We start from the raw sequence: 11,954 nt of genomic DNA, 5'->3' as shown, positions 1-11,954 counted from the left end.
ACATTTAACATACTATGGTTATGACAAATTAGGTCCTTGTTGGTAGTTGTTGTAGCTACTCCTCAGCAGCCATGGTGCTCAGGGACTGGAGCTACCATAAATAGCTTTGGCAGCCAAAGCAGCTTTCAGAAGGATTGTCAGCACAGATAAATGCCATAGACATCTTTCAAAACACTACTATTGCATCTACATGCTTGGATTTTGAAAATGGTGACAACCAGATGGTGGTTTTACAGCAAACATGCTTACGTTGAGCTCAGTGCCTAGGGGTGGACAAGACCTGTCTATCAGCATTCATCTGCAGCAAAAACTCCACACACACACTATACCTCCCTGGAATCCTCCACTCTCAGCTCATCTGTCTATGTTTCCACTAATGCAGAATCATTTATATCCATGCTCTATTTTAGACACCTGGAACCTTATTCTAAACTGTTGGATCCAAGTTAACATGCTACGTTTTGGCTCAAAGGAAGCTTGTTATACGTGTTATTTGAAAATGGATGTAACAATACAGTATACATCAAGAAAGAAAGTTTTCACACACTGTTAGCACCCAGGATGAGCCTCCTCTGGGATCAACTCTCTCTCCTAGAAATCATGTTTATATACAACTCATTTGCATTCAGAATTGTGTTGTAGTGACAACGTAGTCACTGTCTGGATTATGTTCAGAGGCAACGTTTCTTTGAGTGAATGAAACACTACATTATATGTAGCATGCTGGAGTGGCAGGGAGGAGGTCGGGGTAGACGGTGGGCATATAAAGTGCAGGACTGTGACACCACAATCCAGGGTTGGCATGCAGACTGCGGTTAGGTTCAGGCAACAAAAGCACTTTGGTTCAGGTTCAGGAAAGATTGTGATTTTGGTTAAATGTTAAGAAAAAATCTTTTGTCTCATGTCTCTACTGTCTTTGTATTAAAACAGAGTGTAATCTTTCCCTGACCTCCACCCAGGGCTGCCAGTGCCTAAAGCTGAAGAATGCTGTAGTCATTATGAGAGGATAGTGCATTGCACGATTGCCTATTTTGGCAGAAAATAAAGGAAATATGCTGTCAGTGAACATACACTCAGCATCAACATTCCTGCGACTGGTCAGGTATGTTAATAAACATTCACTCTTTATGTTAATAGAAAATGTAATTTGTTCAGGATTAGGATACGTTTCCCTCAGAACATATTTGCTGTTGCAAATTAGTTGTATATAAACAGAATTTCTAGGAGACAGGGCTCTGGGAAACTCTAGGAAGCATGCACTTTACCTTTCTAGTTTGTTTGGAATATATAGAGCATGAGTAATGATCAGAGGCATCAGAGCTGAACAGACGGAAAGAAAAGTTCATCAACAAAATACAGAACCAAGACAGATGATGGTGCTGACCACAAATCTCTGCACAGAGCCCAGTTGAACTGATGAATACTGTAATCCACTGTCCAGTAATGAGCACTAACCAGAAGTGTCAGAAGTCATGAAGGATCAGTGGACCCAGACTCCAAAGAAACACATTTTCTCACTTTCCCATAGCGATATCTATGCTTGAGATATCTCTGTCTGGGTTTATGCCTCCTGCCTAATACACTGTAGGTTGATGGAATTTTGATTATGTTGCTTGCAGATACATAAAAAATGAGAAAAGTAATGAGAAGTAATGTCCAAGTTTCCCTGGGTATATCACAGACCTCATTGCGAACAATTTCTACCACAGAAATAGTCCCAATCTGCCACAAACAAAGAGGCCTTGCCCTCACCAAAGTCATTTCTGTGAGAAACGTCTCTGCTTCTAGCCCGCAAAACTACTTCCTTATGTGCTCTAATTTATTTTAATTTGATTTATACAACCAAAACATGATGAATATAATGTAACAAAGGATTTGGAAGTGCTGGAAGCAGTGACATTTCTCTCGACTGTGACAAGGCCAAGCAGCGAATACTTGCTCATTGTATGGTGATTTTTGATATCAGCTAAGAGAGTTCACACATTAAACATGAGAGCTATGAATGGTTTAGTCACTCCCACATTATGTAGGAAAGGAGGATAACCACTCAGTTACCAGTACAGTTTAATTTGAGTATTGATGGCCCATTGCTGTAGCATCTGTACAAACTAAGATGTAATAACAGCAGCTGACAAGTAACCTCGTGGACATGCAGCATAAAAAATACCAAAGTAATCTGTATTTAGCGCTGAAGACAGAGTCACAATTGAAGTGAAAACAAAGTGACACTTCAATAATTCCATTTTGAAAACATGCCTGACAACAGTTGTTAACCAAAGTGGGAGTTGAGCCCCTGTGCTCTCCCACTGCTCAGACTTCAGCTCACATCTGGTGACACAAAGCAGACTGTACCGTCACAGGGATGTGTATCTGAAGCCAGCATATTGTCCGTTTCCAAACAGCCTGCTCTCTCCACACAGAGAGAGGCCTAGTCGTTCAAATGAGCGTCTGGCTGACAGACCAGGGGACCAGTATCAGAAGAGAACTGGGCTAAAGGAAGGCAGCCATCTTGGATTTATATCACAGGAGTGTCTGGGCAGGAGGGAGGCTGTGCCGGTCCTCTTCCTCTTCATCATGAGCATGTAAAAATATCCTGGCATCATCTTGTGTCTTCACACAGTGTGAGGTGGAGGAGCTCAGGTAATTACATTCATCTGCATGTGTTAATATGATTAATTAGCAGGAATAAACACTTTCCTATGACACAGACTACATGGTGAGCCACACACCTGCAGAAGCTCTGATAAAAGACAACGCCTCATGGCAAAGAGCCTTTTCATGAGACCTGCTAATTGGCATCTGAAAACGTTCCGGCTAATTAGGAAAAGGCAGATGAGGCTTGATTAGTTTGAATGCAAAGTGTAACTTGTGGTGCGGTGGGACTCGGGAATGTGCCGAGGTTTTATTTCTTCACCATCACGATACAAAGATAATTGTAATTGTGATCATTTGCATACGTTAATGAATTTGCGTGACGCTTCTTGATCAGACGTGGAATAAATAATTGATGCAGTATCAGCACCTACCATGACAAGTGGGATGTTTTGAAATAGCTAAGCGCATTAAGGTGCGAGTTTGATGGCTGCCATGCTCCCAGGCAAGGTGTGAAAGTAGAGCAGATCCTATCTTCTGCCTCTTGCACGCTGCATACTCCATCGCTGCTATCACACAAAGATTAACTCCAACCACTGCTGTTGTGCTGAGACTTTAAGTTTTTACATAGCATTTAAAAGACGAACCGAGTTAGAGCGAATTAGATGCAGCTCAGAAAAAATAATTTTCAGAAGCCATGCAGAGAGTGGCAGAGAACAAAGAGCTGTGATGGGAAACAAACCAGGCTGTGTGGGAGCTTTAATTGGAACATGGTAAACAGTAAATACATCAGATTGTTTCAAATGCCCTGGATGTAGATGGGGCCACTCCCCTTTAATTAGCCTGCTTTCAGATTAGGCTTTATTAGAGGCAGGCAAGCAGGCAGACAGACAGGCAGGCAGGCAGGCAGCCACCGAGCCAGTCAGCCACGGGATATGCCCCAAGTTCAGCCTCCCAGGAGCTCCAGCAGCACAGATACAGGGCTCATGTTTAATTGCTTCTGTAAATGGTCAGAGCTCAAGCCCCCTAATTCCATTCCTCTGGGTAATCAGGCATGTTTTCACCATACAGGGCTAAAGAGAGTGAGAGAGAGACAGTCACATCCACCATGCTAGGTACCATGCAATACAATGCCACTGTAACGCCGCTAAGGGGTTTCCAAATGACCTCTGCTCGCTTTGTGACATGTTACAGGAAAATCATTTTAATAGGATTTTTGTTTTTAACTCTGCCATTTTTTCACACATTGAACAAGAATCTGATAAAGAAATAAAACTCTACAGAAGAAGAAAAAACCTTCACTGGATAATTTCAGTTCTTTGTTGTGGGTGTCTGAAAAATCACTTATCCTATGTGACAGCAACATTTTTGTTTTCCTTGAGTGCTCGGAATAACATATACAAGAGAGAGATCAAGAGTTCATTAAAAGCACTGCCGCTCAGGGGAAATAATAAGCAAAGCTTAAAGTCATTTTACAGCAGTCCATCAACACCTTCCATGCGTCCATCTTTCGTTCCCTCTTCCAGTTGGTACAGGCTTTCATCGTCATTGTTTTCTTCCTTCTGCTTTCTCTCAGAGCCTTTGCCAGCGCAGTCCACACATACTGTAAGTCTTTGCATGATGTACAGACCACTTTAACATTGAACACTACATAAATGTGACTTCGTATGCAGTATTTAGAGTCTCTGATATGGTGACGGACAGGATATCTTGGTAAGAAACTGTGTTCTCTGGGGAAGAGAGGCGGGGCAGTGATGAGAATCCACAACAACGGCAACAGTAGCAAGAAAAGAGTGCACCGAAGAGAAGTGAAGCTTGGGAGGAAAGGCGAGGGCAACACGCAAGACCCCTGCCACTCAGCATACCTGCAGACAAGACCAGAGAGAGGGAGAAGGGTTAGGGTCTCTGCCGTAACGGACGCTTCAGGCTCATCTGTACGGCCTTCTGGTTGTGTGACCACAGATGTTCCTGTTTCGCTCTTATTCAAGTGTTCTCTTGATTTGAAATTCAAGTTAGTTTTAGCTAACAAACGCACATAAACAAAATGAAATCTATTAAATACTATTGTGTAATAGCTATTTAACAAAATACAATATACATAGACTAATCATGCACTAGTGGCAGAGAGCATTGTGACATCAGCAGCAGGACTCTCGCAGTGTTTTTCACCAATTTCAGTTATTCAAAAATCTTGGTTTTTGATCGGATTTCATTTTTCAGTAAACGTAGCAAACTACAATATATATACATAAAAAAAATAATAATTTAAAGCCTTCAAAATGAAACCTTGAGTTGTTGAAGCGTTTACAGTGACGGTGCTAATTATGCAGCACAATACAACCTTTCAGTGTTATGTTATCATATATTATAATGTTGGATTATTTGTCCTAAGGCATGAACATGGAAGCAGTATTTTCTTATTGTAGCTGGTCAAGGTGAAGCATATTTTAAACAATCTTACAATCTTTTAAACAATGTGGAGTAATCAGATACAATGTATTTTACAAGCTAATGATATGGCTGTTTATGAAATATTAATTTGTATAGTAATTAGTAATTCAGATTTCAAATAAATGGGGTGGAGTAAATATAATATATATAATATTTCTCTCTGAAAGGTAGTACAGTAGAAGTATGAAGCAGAATTAAACTGAATTACTCAAGTAAAGCACAAATACCTCAAAATTGTACCTACAGTAAGTACAGTAATTGAATAAATGTACTTCTTACATGCACATTGTCTTTTCTGTCGAACATATTTTGTTTGGTTTTTTTTTCCACTTATTCTTTCTTCTGTTATTTTTCAGACTAATACAATATTAGTTGTTTTTTTCTTCCTGCACTGACACATAGTGTAAACACTGTTCCATTATGAAACTTGCATCTCTGATATTGATATAGATTTATCACATTTTTAGCCACTTTGCAGCTTTGTTTTCTTCACATAAATGACATGTCCTGCTGTGGCAGCCATTTTCCCCATCAGCATATTCTATCATTCACATCACAGCTCGGTGGTATTTGTGTAAAGAGCTTTTACACTCTGCTGTAAGTACAGATGGTTCTGTAGTGTCATATCAGCAACCCCTTTATTCACCTTCTGGTCTGTCAGCACAGAGTTGCTCTGAAGGGGAGGCAGGTGGCTGCTGAGCAAGGCAGCGCCGGGTCTGTCGTGCTCACAGAAGATTGTACCATTGATGTAATGGAAGCGATCGCCAGGCATCAGTCTGTTTCTACAGGTGGCACAGCTGAAACACTGCAGAGGAACAGAAAAAACAAAGGGTCAGAAATGGAAATAGATGAAATTTAGGCCATTAAAACACATTTCATACGATGGGCATAAATAAAATAAAATATTGAAACAAATTTTTGTGAGAAAAATCACTGTATGAATGTAAAACATATGAATATGAAAACATCTGTTGTAAAATCACCTTTAAACCTTTTAAAATGTGTTTCAAACAAAGTTAAAGAGTACATGAGGCAAAGAGACGGAGGGCACAATTCCTTTCTCTGCTGATGCTGAGAGGAATCATCCTCCCGTCTCACAGTATCCTCTCCCCACCAAATCCCAGATGTTTCTGTCAAACAAGCAGCAGGAGACAAAGCTCACTGATGTGCAAGCTGGGGATTTACCTTGAGGTGGTAAACATTTCCCTGTGCCCTCATCACCATTTCGTTGGCTGGGATCGACTGGCCGCAGGCACTGCACGCCCCGCTGTGCCCGAACAGTCTGCAAACACAAAAACACAGATTGCTCAGTCTGTGCGGCCTCCAAAATCTAAAACCAGCAGCTTCATCTCCTCCCTCACTCCTCCTCTGCCACCTTTTCCTTCCCCTCACCTGATGTAGTCACTCCGACACAGAATCATCCCCCCTTTGCTGTAGCAGGTGGTGCCAATGTCCCCCAGCTGGGCTTGGCAGCAAGAGCACTTGAGGCAGCGAGTGTGCCAGTAGCGTTCCATGGAGAAGAGCAGGAAGCGGTCGGCAATCTTCCCCCCGCATCCTGCACACGACCTGGGGGCCGGCGGTACGCCTGGCGCTTGGCTGTTCACCATTACTGCCCTCAGAGGGTCCTGGACACACAGAATAGAGGTGTGACCACTGAGACAGGTGTAACAGCTAGACCTAGCTAGGTTCTTTTTAAAATAACAGAAAATACTCATACTCAGATTCTGACTAAAATGTCTGAAAATATAGTCTTAAAAGGGTATTTTTTGCGTGTAAAATATGTTAATTGTTTATTTATTATTTCCACTGGTAGATATTAACTTTAATAATATTACTTAGTAGGAGCTGACAGTAAACCCATTTTGTATTTATGACTTCACACAAATCACACATTTCCATTGCTCAGACAAACCCACACAAGGCTTCTGCAACTGATTGATAACATGATGGCTGTAACAGGCTGACCTCAATACTATCATACTGATCAATGCAAGAAAGAATAACTGAAATGTCTCCATTGATACTCTGTGCACGGTAAACAGCAAATGCTATGTCAAATATTTTTTATATATTTAGAATATCATTTTCTTGTACAGCTCTAGGACTTCAGTATATCCAAAGTACTCTTATCGTCGACTTTGCATGCAGAGATGTAGGAATGGACGCACAGCAGTAACATGAGGCTCTGTCAGCAGTGGAAGGTTATTTAGATGTGAGGGGGGAAGTCACTGGGACTTCTGGAAGAGTGCCAGCAATGAGACCAAATGTCACACTTCAAGCATTATTAAAGCATTTTCCTCTGCCTGTAGTGTTATTAAGTTGCTAACTGAATGTCTGCAGTTGCAGACACGCTGTCTGAGCAGGAGATGCTCCACGCAGGAAAGCTTCGTTTAGAAATGCGCGCGCGGAGGAGGAAAAAAAGAGGGGAAAAAAAGAGACATGTTACCTTGACGAGCCAAAGCTTTTTCCTCCCGCGATGAAGTTTGAGAAGGGCCAAAAAATATTCACAACACGCTTAGAGTTGTAAAAGCGCGCTCAGACTTGACATATTTTGATCTCCATTGCTTTCCAGAAAAAAGCAAAGCAACGCAACATTGAGCCCGGGACGGCGCGGCGACGGTGATAGTTGAGCAAACTCTCCCCGACATCCAGCTCCGCGGATAAACAACTACATGTATCCGTGAGGAGGAGACATGACGCAGCTTCTCTTCCTCTCCTCTGTTACAGCTGTCAGTCTGTCAACATGCCTTCATCTGTCTCGACCGCTTTTGACAGCGACACTATTCATCAAATTGCGCAAGGGGCTATTTAAATTACCAAGAGGGGCCGCAGCCGACATGAAGCGCGCAGCAGCCAATCAGCGAGCGGGGGGCGTGTCGGCAGTCAAAATGATTTATGAGTTTATAGTGGCTTATTAATATGCACATTCACATCCTCTAAGCTCCTCATTGAATGTCACTGAGTGTGTGCGCGCTGTTGACATGGGACACAGCTATGAACACAAATGATGGCACTTTGTTTTAGAGTTTACATCCACGGAGATCAGCCCTCCGTTTGATCGTTAGGAGGAGTACAGTGTTCCAAAACATTTTCAGAAATGTCCGACATTGCTTTATTGATTCGTAATGAACATTCAATTTCAAGTGAATGAAATAATTTGCTCACTTATTTTATTCTAAATGTTCATTTCTTTTAAGAATTGCACGATTTTGAGTTCTAATAGATGTATAATTTTCATCGTCCATAATAACAGAATTTGTATTGTTTAACCATTTGTGTACATAAAATTTCTGATCAGTTTTCCAAAGAAGCACGTCACGCATTCTGTACAGGGTTAATGAAACGGTGCATGTGTATGTGAATGTGTGTTTGAAAGTCAACATCTCATCGTTTCATTTGTTTCTTTTCACTTCAGATTAGGTCTCAGGTCTTCAGTCACAGTGCGTACATCAGTACATTACAGCATCAGTCCATCAATCTGCGACTCTACTCTACTTCCGGTTGAGTTCCAGTAGAGGGCAGCATCCTACAAGGTTGACAGGAGCAGAGATGCGGTTTGTTCTCCGGATATAAAAGAATGTAGTAGGCCCTCGGTCTCGGTTTAATCTTTTGTAGAAATATGCAAATAGGTAAAAATATGGGGAAAAATGCACAACAATGCAAAAAAATTAAGCATCAAGTCCTTATGAAATGTGGTTATGGTTAGCATGGTTGTACATGCAAATAGGTTGCATCCCAGCAAACATTTTTTGGTTTGACGGAAGGGTAGGGGATCTTTCCCTAGACCCCTGCAGCAAATGTTCACAGAACTATTTTGGAAAGTTTTCTTCTTTCTGACCATTAATCATTAAATCCATCATTAAAACATGGAAAGAATAATAACAACAGCAGAGGAGCCCACCAAGAGAACGCCATCCACCTAAACTGATGGAGCAGGGAAGGAGAGTATTAACCAGAGAAATAACCAAGAGGCCAATGGTGACTGTGGAGGAGCTGGAAAAATCCACAGCTCAGGTGGAAGAATGGGTCCACAGGACAGTTATTAGTCCTGGACTCCACAAGTCTGACCTCTATGGAAGAGTGGTGAGAAGAGAGAAGAGAAGAAGAGTTTGACAGACAGGTGGAGACACAGCAGACATGTGGGAGACTGTACTCTGCTCAGATGAGACCAAAACTGAACTTTTGGCCCTGGTGAAAAACACTTTGCTACAGTGCATGCCACCCTGATCACACCACCCCACAGTGAAACAGTGGTGGCACCATCATGCTGTGCAGATGCTTTTCAGCAGCAGGTACGGGGAAACTGGTCATGAGCCCAAGATGGATGGATTGAAACATACAGATCTGCTTCAGTCAACAAGAGACTTGAGACTGGGCAGAGGTTTCCCTTCCAGCTGGACAATGACTCAAAGAACACAGAACTACACTGGGATGGTTTATGACAAAGATTGTTAATGTCTTCAAATGGCCCAGTCAAAATCCAGACCTCAGTCAACTTCTCTCAATCTGTGGCAAGACTTCAAAATTACTGTTCACACACTCCAAGTCTCTAAGATGACTGGGTTTGAGCTATTTCACCAAGAAGAATGGGCAAAAAGTTCAAAGTGTAAATATGAAAGTCTGGTTGAGACACTCCCCAAAAGATTCACCGCTGTAAAAAGTGGTTGGACTAAGTATTGACTGGGGTGCTCTGGGATGTCTGCTTACTGTCTTAATTATTGTTTGTTCACAACAAAAAAGTGTTTTGCACCTTCTAAGTACTATGCATGCTGTCTTAATCAAATGATAAAAAGCCCAATAACATTTGTTTGAATTCAAGGTTATAGCACTGCAAAATGTGGAAAAGTCAAATGAATTCTTTTACAAGGCACTGATTGACACCACACAGCTTTGACTGTGACAAATGTCTTCTGTTGGATACGTTTTCATCAGTTACTATAACCATCTGCAAAGGAGGTTGATGGAATTTTATTTACAATTTAACTTATATATCTCACACATGTGATGACCACCAACAGGATTTCGACCTACAGCTGTAAATTCAGGATTACCAACTGATTCCAAAATTGAGTCTTTCAGACATCGGTGCTCAGGATGACACATAGACAGGTTGTTAAGGACTCACTAAAGTTGAAGCTCATGCACAATTTTTGGACTGAAGGAAGCACTGAAATAGTGCAAGTTGAACCAAAGATGGTGCTGACAAACTATGAACAGCAGCTCGTCAGTAACACATTTCAAAATGGACAGTCAGCAACATCTGTAACTAGGCAGAAAAAGACGACTGCCTGTTCATCACATACAAACAAAGCATTATGACCAGACAAATATATGTTTAGCTCTTGCCCCTGATGAAGCCACAGTCAGTGGTTTGATGCAACAGACAACAGAACCTCTCTGTGTTTACCCATAGCCATTCAATTCCAGCAGACCCAAAGCTTTCACTGAGTGCATCTGCTACATGATATTGTCCGCTAGCCAAAGAAGTAGAAGTAGCACATGTCACAATTTTGTTGTCACACTGAATTTTGCCATGGACAGACACTGCACGGAAAAACTTGTGGAAGGAAAGACTAAACAGGCAGTCAGCATCAAAGGATCCAACCCAGAAAGCTTACAATCACCTAGAATAAGGTGTGTTGTGTGCCCATCCTTTGGCCTCACATTCTGGTTCCTCCCACAAACTTCAGGGCTAAATGAACAGATTTAGGGCATGACCCAGTTCCTGTCCAGCCCAAGAGAGAAAACTCTTTCTGTGCGGTCTCTTCACCTCAACTGAATTAAACAGAGCAAAGCGTCACAGAAACATATGTACCATCTGTAGATATGAAACCAGTGTAGTTATCAGCTGGTTTTGGTTTGTGAGAAAAACAAAGAAGTAGCCATAGTGTTTCTGTGTAGAGATGCTGAGACTTTCTTTCATCATGAGGCTGATGAACTGTAACAGTATAATTTCATTTCATTTAATTATCAAACATTTTAGTTCAACACTATTAAAATGTGCACAAGTGGAAATACTGATATATGTTACTGATACTGTACACTGTGTGTTTGTGTCTACCTTCAGGAGGTGTTCTGTCTTTCACAGGTAATATTTTCCACACGTAAGAAAATCGAAACCAGTCTCTTAAATGTGGATCTCCGACATTGTGATGCACCTTAGAATCACTTTTTTCCCCTCCACACTCCTTTAACCTTTTAATTTTGATTTGCAAGTAGCAACATAAATGGAACCTTTCAAATATATTTTGACTGAAACTCTTACACGTATTCCTGCCAGTGCTTGTTGTTGACTCATAATGGAGACATTAGGCTTGCAGTTTGTTATCTTCTTCGTCCTCATTGCCAAAGACTGGAGTAAGTGCACATTCTGTGCAGAGACGGAGTGATAAACTGACACAGACACCGCTCTGTGTATGATGATATTATGACAGTATGAGAGTCCAACATTGTGACCACAAATCCAAGCCTTTTCTCAAGGCAAGAAGAGGAGCATCACATCATCACTGAATTAATCCAAACTCAATCTTAGTCAAATCAAAATCATTTTAAAATTGCTGAAATTGTCAAGCCATTGAGAGATATATATATATATATATATATATATATATATATATATATATATATATATATATATATATATATATATATATATATATATATATATATATATATATATATATATATATATATATATATATATATATATATATATATGAGTGCGTGTGTGTGTAAAGTGTGTAAGTACCCACCCTGGACCCCCTCAAATTTGCATACCACCATAACAGTTGTAAGGACATCATCTCCATGGTGCATCACTCCACCCTTTCTCACCAGGATAACAGCAATACCTGTTCCCTATCTTCAGCATCCAACACCTGGATTTCCTAACCATCAATGTATGTCAGTTT

At 41.0% G+C, this 11,954-nt stretch overlaps 1 protein-coding gene across 1 annotated transcript; it reads right to left on the bottom strand.

Annotated features, from left to right (window-relative positions):
* Nucleotides 1-2,873: 2,873 nt before the first annotated feature.
* Nucleotides 2,874-7,887, bottom strand: LOC139332453 (LIM domain transcription factor LMO4.1). The gene is made up of 5 exons (XM_070964420.1): nucleotides 7,490-7,887; nucleotides 6,436-6,668; nucleotides 6,229-6,325; nucleotides 5,690-5,848; nucleotides 2,874-4,457 (listed from the first exon to the last, which is right to left on the bottom strand). The coding sequence occupies exons 2-5, from the start codon at nucleotides 6,648-6,650 to the stop codon at nucleotides 4,449-4,451; spliced, it is 480 nt and encodes a 159-aa protein (XP_070820521.1). The 5' UTR covers nucleotides 6,651-6,668; nucleotides 7,490-7,887; the 3' UTR covers nucleotides 2,874-4,448.
* Nucleotides 7,888-11,954: the final 4,067 nt, after the last annotated feature.

This window comes from Chaetodon trifascialis, chromosome 6 (genome assembly GCF_039877785.1).
Source record: "Chaetodon trifascialis isolate fChaTrf1 chromosome 6, fChaTrf1.hap1, whole genome shotgun sequence".
Lineage (NCBI taxonomy): Eukaryota > Metazoa > Chordata > Actinopteri > Chaetodontiformes > Chaetodontidae > Chaetodon > Chaetodon trifascialis.
Note: the sequence above shows the minus strand (reverse complement) of the source record. Positions and strands in the feature narration are given on the sequence as shown.

Bases quoted from the DNA above. Each gene is read 5' to 3' on its own strand.
- LOC139332453 (XM_070964420.1), bottom strand. From the start codon at position 6,650: ATGGTGAACAGCCAAGCGCCAGGCGTACCGCCGGCCCCCAGGTCGTGT. The intron at 6,326-6,435 runs GTGAGGGGAAGG...TTGTGTTTGCAG, and splicing joins TGTCGGAGTGACTACATCAG to ACTGTTCGGGCACAGCGGGG. The intron at 5,849-6,228 runs GTAAATCCCCAG...GTTCCTCTGCAG, and splicing joins GAAATGTTTACCACCTCAAG to TGTTTCAGCTGTGCCACCTG.